This window comes from Lissotriton vulgaris, unplaced genomic scaffold (genome assembly GCF_964263255.1).
Source record: "Lissotriton vulgaris unplaced genomic scaffold, aLisVul1.2 SCAFFOLD_260, whole genome shotgun sequence".
Classification (NCBI taxonomy): Eukaryota; Metazoa; Chordata; class Amphibia; order Caudata; family Salamandridae; genus Lissotriton; species Lissotriton vulgaris.
Window position 1 is genome coordinate 1263307 of NW_028246903.1, and position 16260 is coordinate 1279566.

Consider the following 16260-nt stretch of genomic DNA (forward strand, 5'->3'; position numbering starts at 1 on the left):
GAGGCTCGCGCTTCATTCAGTGAGTACTACGCATCCTTCAGCGTCATTGTCCCAGCGCGTCATCAGTTTCTACGCGCACTTGACGCTTACGTCCTCGATGCTCCAGCGCTCCTCCTCATCACGCCCTGACGTCAGCACGCTTGCGCACGGCGGCCATTTTAGCTCGTTGCCTAGCTACAGCTGCCCACAACAATACCTTCTGCGCTGTTTTCCACACCGAGTCAGTTTCCTGATTCCTGACGCCACAGCGCGACCTTCTCTTCGTTCTCTTCGCATTTATTGATACTGTGGAGTCAAATACTGGTATTTCTACAACATTATTTATCACATTTAACAAACTTATTAATTTTGTTTTTACTCCTTCGGTGACAGGCACACCCCTGCCTGCATTTCAACTGTTACTATAAGCTTCACTCATGCTTATTATTTATTGAGCACATTTTCAACCATTACTGTGATACTTTTCATTTTATTTAAATGGCTTCTGCTCAGCAATTTGCTCAACCCCCACCCTTTCTTCAACTCCCTGGAAAACCTACTATTCCTTGGCGTCAATGGGTTAGAGCTTTTGCCAACCATATTGTGGCAATTGATGCAGTCAAGTTCACTCCTGAGAGGAAAGTTGCCATTTTATATGGTTGCTTGGGCGTTGCTGCGCAACACACTTTTGAGAACCTTCCCAGATCTTCTCCTCCCTCTGGAGATGCTGGTGATAATTGGGATGAGTATAAGGAAGCCTTATCTAGACTCGCAAGACATTATGGTGAAGAACCTAATGAAATGCTTGAGAGACATAACTTCTTTAAAAGGAGACAATGAGAAGATGAGTCCATTGAGGAATACATTGCTCAGTTAAGGATCTTGGCTTCTACTTGCGAATTTGAGTCTAATCCCGACATTTACATTCGGGATCAATTTGTTTTTGCGTGTTTTTCAAAAAAGATCCAACAACGCCTTTTGAGCTGCAAGAAGCCTACACTTCAAGAAACTATTGACATTGCCAAAAGCATTGAAAGATCCATCACCACCTCTAATGCTCTGCAAAAAGACCAAGCTCATTCTTCTCTTCACTCTCCTTCATATGACAATGCCACTTCAATTAGTGTAGTTAACACTAATAGGTCTGTTAGAACATTTCAAAAGAAACCTAACCCTAATCCTTATTGTTACAGGTGTGGTTCTAAGTCACATATTGGCAACAACCCTTCTTGTCCTGCTTCAGGAAAAAGATGTGTCTTATGTAAAAAATTAGGTCATTTCCACGGTATGTGCAAATCTGTCAAGAGATCATCCAGACCCTCTGTAAATAGTATTGTATGTCCTGATTTGGATGATTGTATGATGAATTTCAAGACATGGTTGTATCTATCCATTGCAACTTCATTGATACCTCTAATTTGGTTAAAGGTCCTTATTGCTCTGCACTGTTTGGGAACATCGAAGTTACAGTTATGGCAGATTCTGGATCTCCTATAACCATTCTTAATGAAGCATTTTTTCTTGAAAAATTGAACAATTCCATTTCTTTGCTCAAACCTGACCTTAGTCCCAAAGCATTTAATGAATCTGATATTATTTTGCTTGGCTACTTCAACTATAGGCTTGAATGTTTTGGGAGATCTATTATCACAAAAATTTATATTGCAACCAAGGGTCCCAATATAGTTGGCTGGCAAGATCTTGCCAAAATGGGTATCTTCCTAGTTCCTGGTTCGGATCATCCCATTAGAGTTGGTGACCCACCTGAAGGCTATTCCCCTGTTCCACCTTTTGTTTCTGTTTGTCTTCTTTCTGATAATCATGAGGCAGACATCAAACAAATTTTGGACAAATTTCCCAATGTTTTTTCCAACCAACCAGGTACCGTCAAAGGTTTTAAACATGAAATCAAACTTAAAGCCTCTGCACAACCCGTTGTTCATAAAGTCCGTCCTGTTCCCATCAGTGCCAGAGACGAACTTAAATCTGTGCTCACCTCCCTCAAAAAGGATGGCATAATTGCACCTTCGGATTCCTCCGAATGGGTTTCACCCATTGTTATCGTTCGTAAGAAGAACGGTGAGGTCAGGCTATGTGCCGACCTTCGCACCCTTAATAAAAATATTTTGGTTGATTGCCACCCCCTTCCCAAAATTCATGACCTTCTTGCCAACCTAGGTGGTGCCAAGTATTTTTCCCTTATTGACTTGCGCTCTGTACTGCTTCTGATGTTCAAGATATCGGTGACATCGAATGTGTTGTTGCCACTCTTGACGCCACCATGTTGTGTCCTTTCATTTCAGAGGATTCTTGGTCAAAAGCATATGAAAATGATCACAATTTAAAATTGGTTGCACAATACATTTCTCAGGGCTGGCCTGAGAGTAGAAAATTGTCCAATGAGCTTAAGGCTTTCTCCATGATTTCTTCTGAACTCTCCCTTGTTGACAACCTGATTATGAGGCATGATGTTTTTGTTCCCCCTTCTGATGTCAGACCCGATATCATTAAATTTGCACATCAAGGGCATCTAGGCATCACCAAAACATCCCAACTCATCAAATCGCATTATTGGTGGCATTCTATTGAGTCCCAGGTAAAGTTTTACATCGATTCCTGCAATGAATGTTTGCTCTCGGATAAGAAATGGAAACCCATTAGTACGCCCCTCCATCCTGTCCCTTTTCCACTCAAACCCTGGGAAAAGGTTGGGTTGGATTTTTCTGGCCCCTTTGATGTCCTTCCCCATGATATGAAATATGTTATTCTTCTTATTGACTATCATTCGAAATGGTTGTATCACATGTTTTGTGACTCCCCCTCCTCTGCCAATGCCATCAAATTTTTGCGAAATTTGTTCATCATTGAAGGTTGTCCTTCTGTGGTTGTTACCGACAATGGTTCCCATTTCATATCCGAGAAATTTGACTCGTTTTTAATGGAACATGATGTTGTTCATTTCAAAGTTGCCCTTTATTCGCCCACTTCAAACGGTTTAGTCGAACGGGCCAATAGACTGCTCAAAGATGCTGTTCAGACTGCCATTTCCTCCCACAACGATGTAAGAAATTTTGTTGAAGAGAAGTTTTGGTCATACAACATTTCTCCTCATTGCACGACTGGCATATCTCCCTTTTCTTTGTTAAGAAATAGGAACGTTCACACCAGATTGTGTCCCACTTGGTTATCTGAGAAGAACGTTCAGACCCTTCGTCCCTCTGATGTTTCTCTTTCTGAAAAAGTCTCTCAGAAACAATCCCTTATGAAGGTCAGGCATGATTCAGGTAAATCTTTCACTTCTATTGTTTTAAAAGTTGGTGATTGGGTCCTCATCAAGAATCCAAGAAAGGTTGCCAAAGGACTCTCAAAGTTTTCCACCCCAGTCCAGGTTACTGCTGTCAGTAAGGCTTCTGCTTTACTTGGAAGCAGAGGATGGTGGAACAAAAGAGCTTTGGTTCATCTATCTGGCTTACAGGCTCGCTCCTTGTTGAGTTTGACCCAAGAACAATTTGATCAGTGTGACTGGTCTTTTTGGTTAGATTCTCCAGGTTCTTCTTACTCATCTTCATCCTCTCCTTCGCCAGATGCATCTGCATCTATCGCTGTTTCCTCTCCTCCTTTTTCTGGTCCCTCCTCTTCTTTGCTTTCTCCCTCTTCTTCTTCCTTTCATTCTGAGATTGGTGGGGAGGTTTCTCATCAAGCTTCCGCTCCATCTGTTCGGTGTAGGAGGTTACCTGTCAGGTTTAACGACTATGTGTTAAGCTGAAATTTGTTGCTTTTGATGTCTTTACTCACATGTATTTGCTTTCCTTTTATTGTTCTTTATTTTTCCTTTTCTTTGAAATGTTGTGAAGAGGGAGAAGTTGTAGTATATACCTTCCCTCGTGCTGTGCCCAGCACGAGGGATTGCTTTCTCTTGTTTACGTTCCACTCCTCCGTTCTGTTCTAGCGCTCTGGGCAACGCTAGTCAGTTGCCCGGAGTCCTGGAAACGAGCGGCGGTTTCTCCCTGTGGGTGTTTCCACTTACTAAATAAAGAAGACTTGAACCTGCAACTCTTGCCAGAAATACTCTTATTTCAGTCTTGCATTAGCTTCACTACCACCGGATTGGCTCAGCCTAGGACAACTTCCGCCCAGCCACATTTGCCAAGCCCACACCCCTGAAGGCTGACATTGTACCGGGGCTCACCAGGACTCTACCTACATAAATTGTCCTGGTTACTGGTAGGCAGAAGAGCCGCTGCCAATCGGACATTTCACCACATTTTAGATAGAGCTTCAGTGACCTGAGGTTGCTGTGCAAAAACAGACATTACCACTAAAATATTTCGGCTACCTTTGCAATTTTTTTTGTGATTTGTACATAAATGAGGCAGAAGGAAAATTCCCATTGGTGTGCTACCTGGAAAGGGGTTTCAGGATACATTTTTTACTGCTCGAACAATAATTAGGATTTTTATATTGAAAGAAAGCGTTCGTAAACACGCGAGCCAAAACAGTTCGTGTAACCTTGCCGATGTAACCAATATTTCTTTAAATTCAGCAAATTAGTTATTTTTGATTATTTAAAAATGTACGAATATGTGTGTATCTCACTACAGTGTTCTTGATATTAAAGTTCTCTTCTTTTCAAAGTTATAAGGGAAACTTGAACTTTTTTATTGACTCCTTGCTTTTTTTATTTAAGTGAGAGAAAACCCATTACATTTTTCAGTGTGTTCTATTTTTATTCTTTGCAGTGAGAAAGGTGTCAACAACGACTGTAGCCATGATCTCATTGAAACCTTGGGCCTCATTTATGAGAAATCACGCATTGCTGCGTGAAAGCAGCGATGCGCCACTTCTCAGTGCGCACTCCTTGCGTCATGATTGATGCGTCATATTTATAATATGACGCATCATGTCGCAAGGAGTTACAGATATGTCAGTATTTCTGACGTATCTGTAGGCGCAAAAGTGACGCATTGCTGGAGTGTGTCACAAAAGTGACGCAACTCCAGCAATGTGTACTTTCACATGGGCAAGTCCCATGTTGTTAGTGCGTACGTCAGTCTTACGTCTGCCATGAAGCAGGCGTAAGATTTTGACGCATTAGCGGCCAAGAAATGGTGCACTGAAATCTCATAGATTTCACTGTGTCACTTCCATGACCCTTTCTTGCACCAAAACGCCCCCCCTGCATACATTATACCTGGCGCAGGTATAATGTGGCGCAGGGGTTTACAAAGTGACGCATCTACCTAGATGCGTCACTCTGTAAATATGGCGCAACAAGGCGTATTTTTTACGCCACTGGTGCGTCACAAAAAGTGACGCACCGGCGGTGTAAAAGTGACGCACCGCCTCATAAATAAGGCCCATAGTTTTAAAAACTTTAGCTGTCTAAAAAGGCCTCCTGTCACCACCAAACACAATACCATACACCACTGCAGCCAACATATAGCATACACAACAGAAAGTGGACTTTGTCGGCCTCTTTTTGGGGTGGGCTACCTTTTGCCATAGGTTCCATTGGCTTTGCATCAGGTTTTGGATCAGCCCATAGCATTTTGTTATTCTTAAATTTGACATAAGTGAGTAGAAACACAAAGTAATCCTCACACCGTGATGCAAAAGATCCTCACTTTGTGAGTGGTAATTTGTGTGCCTGAGTAAAAAGTGATGAGTGTGATGCTCCCCTAAAACTTGCTACTTCTTAGGCTCTTTTTTGGATCCGTGTGATCACAAATATTGGTTCTCTTCAAGGTAAATTTTGACTCCTCTTTTGTATAACATTTTCTTGAAAATCATGATCCATCAATAGTTGTTGATCTTCCTAAATCATTTTATTGGATTAATATGGCATCTCCAATTGAACAAAAATAGCTGTTAATATGTCCATTTAAACAGAACCAGCCAACACATGTTTCACCCATTCAACGGCTGGCTTTCCTGGTGCTTTGTCAAGGCAGTCACAATCAAAATAAACACATAATTGCACAGTGGTTCCTCTAAGTATAATTTAAGTATGAAATCACCACTAGTGTGCCCTACAATGGCTCCATTACCCAAGTAAATACCATCATGTGCTCTCATTAGTTGCTTTACGAGGTAACATTGGCCCTGTCCTCCAGAGTGTCAGATTCCCCACTCCTATGAGAATACTCTGTGATTGGGTAATAGGCGCAGAAGAGAGTGTCAGGCCTTCCTTTCTTGGTGTAATTTGTGCGCCTGGCACCCATAGTACAAGGAGCATCCTTGGATATTCAAGCTGCTCATTTCACAGCCTGAGACCTCTGGTGCTGCCCACATACAATTCTGTGTACTTCGCATTAGTAGAGCACGAGTAGCCCTGACTTGGAAGGTGTTCAAGAGCATCTTTAAGATTATGACATAAAGTTTCAATTAAACCAGGGCTCGAGCCGGGGTACCACGCGGGTGGACGGCGTCCCCCCACTTATTTTACCGGGGGATGCCATCCCCCCTGCCAAACAGCTGGACTTCACTCTTTGGCCTCTCTGGGACGAGGAGCTCGGCACCTTTCGTGACGAAACTTCCTGTTGTGACGTCACTTCCGGCGACAGCGTCCCCCACTTCTTTTTTCAGGACTTGTGCCCTGAATTAAACATAAAGCCCAATAATTCATGAAGCCTAACCAGGGCCACTCGAATTATGCGATTGTACGGCCGCCATGATTTTCACATAATCATAGATTTGCCACATAGTCCATTATCTGCTGCACGATTTCCAGATTTTAACAAAAAAATATTTAGTTTCGAGCTCGAACTGGTCAAAAGTTACTAAAAATGCAACGACACGTGTTGCAATGCAGTAAAAGGCCTTTTACAAAGGTTGAATGGCCACCTTTCTGTTGCTTAGTGCTATAACTGGGTGCTAAACTGGTACTAATGAGGTGCAACCAATATCCAGACAGTGTAAAAAGTACCAAGGGCCCGATGTAGGTGGCCATTTACCGGCCGGTAACGGCCAAATTCGGCCGTTACCGACCGATAAATGGGTTTTCAGATGTAGGGGGCCTATGTTTTACAGATTCTGTAAATTTACCGAATAGGTAGATTTACAGAATCTGTAAAATACCGAATCGGTATATTTACCGAATCGGTAAATCCACATGTAGGTGGCACTCCTAAGAGTGCCACAGGCCCTTTAGAATCGGTATTTTACCACCCAATCCTATTGGGTGGTAAAATACCGAATTCAGGTGTGCATGCATATCTGTGCATGCACACCTGTGCAATGTGACACACAGACATGCCCTTAGGGCATGTCTGTGTGCCACATGGCACACAAGTCCGGAATTGGGGTGGTAGAGGGTTTCAAAGTGACACCCCCTGCACCCTTGCTGAAATCGGTATTTACCGAATCGGTAAATACCGATTCGGTAATGCCCATTGATTCCTATGGGCTTCAATGTCCATAGGAATCAATGGGCATTACCGATTCGGTATTTACTGAATCGGTAAATACCGAATCTTTACGATTCGGTATTTACCGATTCTGTTTTACCTACATCTCCCCCCCCCCTCTATTTTACCACTTCTTAAATACCGATTCGGTATCATTCGGTATTTAAGAAGTGGTAAAATTTAATTACCTACATCGGGCCCCAAATAATGAAGTAATACTAATAGAAAATGTGCATAATTAGCCTTTTCATGCTGCATATTTTACTCTACTCTGCCGCATAATTTGGGCCTCCGCTGACACATAATTCCAGTGGCCCTGGGCATTAACAACAAAGGTACTTAACCTTTGAAAACATACTCGGGTGCAAAATGACTTGTACTAATCCTGATGTGGTTCATAAAGCATTGTTCCCAAGAGTGCATTGTCACTTAGCAGAGGCATCAGTATGCCATGTTGCCAATGTTTATTCTGAACTATTTTCTGCGTTTCTTATGCCCATGCACCATGATTTTAAAAACTGTTTCTAAAACATGGTCAATCCAGCAGGAAAGTTATGGAAATGTAGTCTGGATAATCTTGTCCATTTGCATGGAATGGCCAGTCATTGATTGTCAGTGTCAATGTATGCGCGTGAGTTATGCCAGCCGGGTTATTAGCTTCTCTTGGCCAGTGTAGATTGGTGACTGTCTGTGAGTGTCCCACAGTGTCTCTCTATCCCAGGGGACTCCAACCTTACATGTAGCAAGAGCTACTTATGTTCAATCAGTGCCAGATTAAACTCTGTGGAGGCCCCGAGGCAGTCGAAATTTCGGTGCCCCCCCCTCCCCCCTGCATATTATCTCCTGTTACCCAATGCATCGGATTTTTTTTACAAACTCACAGCTGCCAGAAGATGAGCTTTCAAGAGTCAAACTGTTATGTGGATCTGATGTCTCTGGTTTATGTACTTTAAGTTGTCAATGGGTACATGACATTAATACAGTATTTTCTCCTTAGAGTCTTTAATGCAAAGTTTTCGTTTCTTTGAGTTGATTCATTTTTTTCTATCTTTTGGCAACAATATTTAAGAAAGCTAGATTGTATTTTTCTTTCAAGATTAAATCAATGTTATTTTGTTTCGTTATCTTGGGGCCCCTAAAAGGAGTGGGGCCCATAGGACTTGTGCCTACTTTGCCTATTTGGTAACCCAGAACTGTGTTCAATGGAAACTGTCCTGAGTTACTAACATTATTAGAGTTTTAATACTGACAACACCTGACAAGATTACATCAGTGGCCACCATGTGCAAGATGACCGGCAATGATCACCTCCAGGCATCAGGCATGGTTCCCAGAAGTAATGTAAAAAATGCTTTGTCAATGTGGGCCACATCTACGAGGGTGATACACAACAGCCACAGCTGTATTGACCCCGGGACCAAGTTCATATTAGCAATAAGTCTTCCCGAACATCTGCTCATGAGTACTGAAAATTCACACATTTTAGCCTCAAATACATACGTTTCAATGTAGGTGTATATATATTAATTCAGTCAAACAAAAGCGTCCAATATAGTACAGTGGGCTGCACACAGGAGAGGTACTTATAGGTAGCTGGAGAACTGCCAATAGCTCACGAGCTGCTCGTTGGAGAAGCCTGCTCTATGCATATCTTACATTGTCTGACTGTGAGTGCCTGAATGAATGTATCTGTCAATATCAATACATGTTCACAAATGTTTTTCTGTCAGTGCATGTTTGTGAGTGTCTAAATGAGTATCTGTGACTGCCCCTGTCTCCCAGTGAGACTCACGGATAATCCCTAAATGTACAATTTGAGTAACAGTGTTTCTCAGTGTCTGTCAATGGTACTGCTTTCAATGCATGTCTGTGTCTGCCTGGGCCTGTCTATGGGCCTGTCTAAGTGTCGGTGTTGGAGTGTGAATATGTTTGCACTGCTGTGAGTCAGTGTATCATAGTATCAGACTTTGTCTGGATCAGAGCGCCTGGATACCCTATTGGGTGATTAGCCATGCTATATAAATCCTGATTGATTGATCGATTAATTGGTTTATTTTCCCTGTCAGACCGCACCTGTTTGTGAGTTTATGACTTTTGGGATCACTGCTGGTGTTTGCCAGTTTCTCTTAACAGTGTCTGCCAACATAGACATGCCAGTGTCTTTTTTGTAGTGTCTACCAGTGTCTGTGTGATACAGTGTCACCGTCTGTCACTGTCTGTGTTGGTAGCTGTGCACAGCTGTTGGCTAGCACCTGTTTCTGCCTGTCTTGTTGGGTTCTGGCTGGCAGTGTCTTTGTCTGTCTGACACTGTCTCAATTCGGCAGTGAACGTGTTTTTCTCTTGCTGTTGGTGTCATTCTGTCAGTCTCTGCAAGTGACAGCCAGTGCCTGTAGATTATAGGATGACCTGATGTATTTGACTGTGAGTGTATATGAGTGCCTGCCAGCCAGTCAGTGAGAGAGTGCCTCTCAATGAGTACAGGTTTATGATTATCTATGAGTGTTTCTGTGTGTCTGTGAGTTTCTCTCTCTCTCTTGGACTCTCCGGAGTGCCTCTCAATGAGTACAGGTTTATGATTATATATGAGTTTTTTTGTGTGTCTGTGAGTTTCTCTCTGTCTCTTAGACTCTCCGGAGTGCCTCTCTCTGAGTACAGGTTTATGATTATCTATGAGTGTTTCTGTGTGTGAGTTTCTCTCTCTCTCATACTCTCCAGAGTGCCTCTCAATGAGTACAGGTTTATGATTATCTATGAGTGTTTCTGTGTGTCTGTGAGTTTCTCTCTGTCTCTTAGACTCTCCGCAGTGCCTCTCCATGTGTGCAGGTTTATGATTATCTATGAGTGTTTCTGCGTGTCTGTGAGTTTCTGCCTGTCTCTTAGACTCTCTGGAGTGCCTCTCAGTGAGTACAGGTTTATGATTATCTATGAGTGTTTCTGTGTGTCTGTGAGTTTCTCTCTGTGTCTTAGACTCTCCCGGGTACCTCTCCATGAGTGCAGGTTTATGATTATCTATGAGTGTTTCTGTGTGTCTGTGAGTTTCTCTCTGTCTCTTAGACTCTCTGGAGTCCCTCTCAATGAGTACAGGTTTATGATTATCTATGAGTGTTTCTGTGTGTCTGTGAGTTTCTCTCTCTCTCTTATACTCTCCGGAGTGCCTCTCAATGAGTACAGGTTTATGATTATCTATGAGTGTTTCTGTGTGTCTGTGAGTTTCTCTCTGTCTCTTAGACTCTCCGGAGATCCTCTACATGAGTGCAGGTTTATGATTATCTATGAGTGTTTCTGTGTGTCTGTGAGTTTCTGCCTGTCTCTTAGACTCGCTTGAGTGCCTCTCAATGAGAACAGGTTTATGAATTTCTATGAGTGTTTCTGTGTGTCTGTGAGTTTCTCTCTGTCTCTTAGACTCTCCTGAGTTCCTCTAAATGAGTGCAGGTTTATGATTATCTATGAGTGTTTCTGTGTGTCTGTGAGTTTCTGCCTGTCTCTTAGACTCTCTGCAGTGTCTCTCAATGAGTACAGTTTTATGATTATCTATGAGTGTTTCTGTGTGTCTGTGAGTTTCTCTCTCTCTCTCTCTTATACTCTCCGGAGTGCCTCTACATGAGTGCAGGTTTATGATTTTCTATGAGTATTTCTGTGTGTCTGTGAGTTTCTCTCTCTCTCTTAGACTCTCTGGGGTGCCTCTCAATGAGTACACGTTTATGATTATCTATGAGTGTTTCTGTGTTTCTGTGAGTTTCTGTCTGTCTCTTAGACTCTCCGGAGTGCCTCTCAATGAGTACAGGTTTATGATTATCTATGAGTGTTTCTGCGTGTCTGTGAGTTTCTGACTGTCTCTTAGACTCTCTGTGGTGCCTCTCAATGACTGCAGGTTTAGGATTATCAATGGGTGTGTCTGTGAGCTTTTGCCTGTCTTTTAGACTCTCTGGGAGTTTGCCTGTGCAAGGCCTTCTCTAAATTCCAATCTGTGAATGTTGCGAGGGCTTCTCCATTCGTTTCCTTCTTCGAATGTCTTCTGTGAATGTTTGCCTCTTTTAACCTCATGCGCGCTAGTGTTATTCTGCTCCTGCGCTGAGATTTTTCAAATCGCACTTTGCGTGACGAGCTGGGCTTGTCATCAGCGTGCGAGCGGGCTACGCCATGACGAGCCCAGCTCGTCATCAGCCTCGAAGGGGTTAACAAAGTAATATTATTCTTTCTTGTGGGTATGAGGGTTTTTATATGTGAATAAAGTTATCACGTGAGATTTCGCACCCCTACTAGAACGCTTCGGCAATAAGCTTTTTTTTTGCATACCAGTGTTATGTGATCTTCAACTGAAGTTAACTAACACTACAACTCCCAGAATGCATTACATTCTTACAAGAAAAGCAAGTTCTGAAAATCGTGCGCCATGATAAGGTGTCAAGCTACAAGCAGAATTTAAGAACACCACTTGCCACCACCACCACCACTGTCTCACAAATAAATACATGACCGTATCTCACGGGAACACTGAAGCACTAGTCTGCTGAGAATTGTTTCAGTCACTTCAGGAAAATCTTTCTAGTAGAGAGAGCTCTTTGTAAAATCAGATTTCGGGTTTCTTTCACTCCACTCAGAAACCACGAACCCTGAACCAATGCACACCAGATTTCACAAAACCAACAATATCATCTACCAAACCAGATAGGTATTTTGGTGGAAATTCGTCCAGAATCTCAAAAGATATAAATACGCAAAAGAAATGGCACACTCTTCTTTTTTTCCAAATGTAATCTACATATACTATAAATGAATCAAATGTAAATGTACATATGCAGGCAGGCGTGTACACGGCAGACACACACAAAAATTCACGTACACACTTGTGTCGACCGTTTACCTATTTTGACACATTTTAATGTTGTCGAAAGGTAAGAAGGTAGTTTACTGTAAGCGTAAGACTACTTTGCTTTTTGATAGATAATACGTTTGAGTCTCGATTCGAAAGAAAAAGTGTCGATGGAAATGCCTATTAAACTTTTAACAGAAAGCTAATGGTGCAAGCAGTAAAGGCCTGGGGCCTCCTTTATGAGGCTGTGCGTCACTTTTACGCCGCCGGTGTTTCACTTTTTGTGACGCACCAGTGGCGTAAAAAATGCGCCTTGTTGCGCCATATTTACAAAGTGACGCATCTAGGTCGATGCGTCACTTTGTAAACCCCTGCGACACATTATACCTGTGCCAGGTATAATTTATGCAAGGAAGGCGTATTGCCGCAAGAAAGGTCGTAGAAGTGCCGCAGTGAAATATATGAGATTTCACTGCGTCAATTTTAGGACGCTGTTGCGTCAAAATCTTGCGCCTGCCTCACAGCAGGCGTAAGACTGACGCAGGCCCTTTCACATGGGGCTTGCTCCATGTGAAAAGACGCATTGCTGGAGTTGCGTCACTTTTGTGACACACTCCAGCAATGCGCCACTTTTGCGCTTACAGATACGTCAGAAATACTGAGGTATCTGTAACTCCTTGCGACATGATGCGTCATACATTTAATATGACGCATCAGGAATGTCGCAAGGAGTGCTCACTGAGAAGTGACGCTTTGCTGCTTTCACGCAGCGATGCGTCATTTCTCATAAATGAGGCCCCTGGTTCACATAGAACCTCACTCTGGTGGCGGAGTCGCCACCATCTTGGGAGAGTCTCCGCTCTCAGGGCGGAATCTCCGCAATGAGTATTCTCTGAGCGGAAACTCCGTCAGGAAAGCAAAGGCTTCTGTGAATCAGGCCCTGTGGGTTCGCAGTGGCACATTATACGTTTTTACACAAATACGACCATTTGACGATTCTAGTTCATAACCGCTGCTTTACAGCTGAGCTGCTAGGAGTGGCCGGGCGCTAATAGTAATTTGGGTGAAAATGAAACCCCTCTCTAGTTCTCACTAGTGTTGGGAAACACGTGTGATTTAACTGCTGTGTTAACTTCACAAATGGCTCACCTATTCTAACTTAACTTAAGATTCGCAGATGTTACAACTGGATGCTTCGCATCACTGAGTTATCTGTAAAGTAAACAGCCGAAGTGACATCTACCCTCACTCACACTGGGACACCAAACTCTACTTTTTGTGAGAAATGTAAAAAAAAAAGCCGTAGCCACCAAGATTTAAAACAACATACCTTTTTCCTAGCCAAACTGGTACATACAGGATACATGCATTGGTCTCCTGCTTGTGCCATACACGCCAAACGTATTATTCACACCTTTGCTCCTAAAGAGCTTTTAATTAATCTGTTCTGAATGCGGTGTCCATAAGCAATCGAAATCCCACTGAATAAATGGAAGACAGTCTAATTCCAAATAATCATACTCTTGAATATCTGTCTGGCTGACACACTTTACTAGAACTACTTAGAACAGGTGCCATTTTTTATAATTTGCTGTCTGTATGTTCTACCGAATAAGCAGGCCACTGTTTTTTAAAAGTGCTTAACAATATCTATTCCCATAATCAGTGTATTCAATTTTTTAGGCGTATATTTTTAATCTGTTCCTCAAATAAACAGTTAATTTCTTCTAATTATATTTAATGTTGCTAACCACATACATGTTTAATTCTTATGAACTAAACATTATTTCAACATTCATTGCTTTTCAGGGTTCAGTTACCCTTTCTTCAGTTTAAAAGATGTTCAGAGCAACTATTGCTGTTTTCCAACTCAGTTTGACTTATTTTACCTGCCTGAGAAGAATGACAGGACAGGCTTGACAGGACCAGTCAAGATCTGAACCAGTCATTTGCTAAAAAGCTGATCACAACAGAGAAATGACCCACCTGATGTGTGTATAGGCTTGAAAGAACCTGCTGACATGCCTAGAGTCACTTTCACAACATCAGAAAAATGACCAGTTCACAAATAGTCATACACACATTCCACACACCTGGTACTAAGACTATTGACTCTGTAAGCACATAGCTTGATTACTCACAACTGTGTAAAATATACAGGGGCAAAGTTATAAGCCTCTTTCGCCACTTTTGCGTCACTTTTAACATGGGAAAAGTGACGCAAAAGTGGTGTAAGGGGCTTGTAAATAGCCCCACAGTTTCCAATACAGGTCTAGATTACTTTGCTGGTGTCAGAGCATTTTTTGCGTTAGGATTCGGTTTTACATGGATTGTATATTAATGCCAGTGCAATTGTGCACCAACATTTCCACGATATTTGGAAGAGCTAACCAATGTAAAATGCCATGGTTTTGCACGTGTATGTTAGTGGAAGTATGTTTAAAAAAGTGAAACCTCACCAGAACGATCCCTGTAATCTGGAATTGTTGCGGCAAAATTACACTAGTGAGCATTTTGGATCGCGATTGTGAACTGTTGCATCAGTATAAAAGAAGTACTCTCACACTTAAAGTATTTTTGCCCAAAAAGAAGTACATAGTACTGTTTTTATTTTCAACATGTACATGTATCGAAATGTTATTTATATGAAGAGCAAAACTGAATTGCAGCATCAGAAATTTGAGGTTGTTCATATCCAACAAAAATATTCCCGACATTAGCACTTTGGTGATACTTTTTTTTAAATAAAAAAACAGGACTAACACAGGGTGTAGAGCAACGTGGTAAAATGGCAACGCGTCGTTCACCGGTATGAAAAGCTTTAAACATTAGCACAGTCCTATAGAATACAATTCCTCTGGTTTTCCCAATACTTTTGATAAAATGTGGCCTAACTCGTAAGATGTTAAAGTTAACTGTTAATTTCTATGACATCTAAGATGTTGCACTTCTTTACCTCAGTGAACACTACAGACATATGCATGATTCTAAAATAATCTAAAAAAAGCTAAATAAATATATAAAAAGAGAAATTGGCTGTTCACATAACAAGGGCAGGCAATCCATTGCTGTCACACACACTCTGTACAATTGACATTTTATATATATATTTGATTCACATGAAACACTTTCCACAGGCTGGACTTTCTGAATGAAATTGAACATAATATAATATAAATATACTGTATAGCTAAAACTATTAAGCAGCTACAATAACTAATATAAGTACATGCAAATGTGCTGATTAAAAATAATAATAATAGGCGAAATCTACAACGTAGCAAGTAGTGGCCTGAAGTAATCAAAGGGGGACACGCAGCGCTTTCCAAACTTCTAAAAATGTTTAATAATATCAAGTAAGGTTTTACTGAAGTGCCCAGACTTACCGTTGCCCATGGCTAGTACTTGCATGTTTTCGAACTCCAGGGTGGTGTAGGCTGGGTCTAGGGCCTCGCTGTAGTCTGCCATCTCCATGTCTAGCAGGGCTTTCGAAAGCCGCATTATCATCAGCAAACAGCGCCCAGGCCCCAGCCAGTCCCTTGTTTGAGGTTATTGGCCCTCAGAACCCCGGCTGCCTCCGCGCTGGCCCGTCCCCTCTCTGCTGTCCTTAATTTGAGAGATTCCTCTGGCAGGATTAGTTTAGCTTCAAGGCCTATACTCTCTCGGCTCAGGGGTGGAGGCCTGGGCGAGTTAATGTTTAATCACCCCTCCTGGTTGATGTACATGGCAAATACTCTTTTAAGGTAGAGCTGCACTGATTTTGTTGACTGTTTATTACATAATTGCGCACACTTTGCCAGTTTCCGCTACTGGGTAGGTCAGTGCCCTCCTGTATCAGTTATGTTTTTTAAAAATACATAATATAAAGGGAGCTCTGGGGCTTTAACCCCGGTTTATTGTTCGCTGTTAGCAAAGGCGTTCTTCAAGGCAGCACCGGCGAGACAATCTTCCACCATCATCAGCACAATGGAAAGTGATGCCACAGGAGTGCAAGGTAAACAATCACTGCAGTCTCTCAGCCTGATGCTATCTGGAGCTAATTAGCATTTTTAGCACTACTGC

At 42.1% G+C, this 16260-nt stretch overlaps 1 protein-coding gene across 2 annotated transcripts in view; it reads right to left on the reverse strand.

The window, feature by feature from the left end:
• LOC147665698 (hepatocyte nuclear factor 4-alpha-like) overlaps window positions 1-15932 on the reverse strand; it is an 85675-nt gene extending 69743 nt beyond the window's left edge. For both annotated transcript variants that reach the window (XM_086949589.1, XM_086949588.1), the window contains exon 1: window positions 15585-15932. In XM_086949589.1, the coding sequence (XP_086805715.1) occupies window positions 15585-15705 (121 nt within the window). In that variant the 5' untranslated portion in view covers window positions 15706-15932. The remainder of the gene's footprint in view (window positions 1-15584) is intronic.
• Between the last annotated feature and the right edge of the window lie 328 nt (window positions 15933-16260).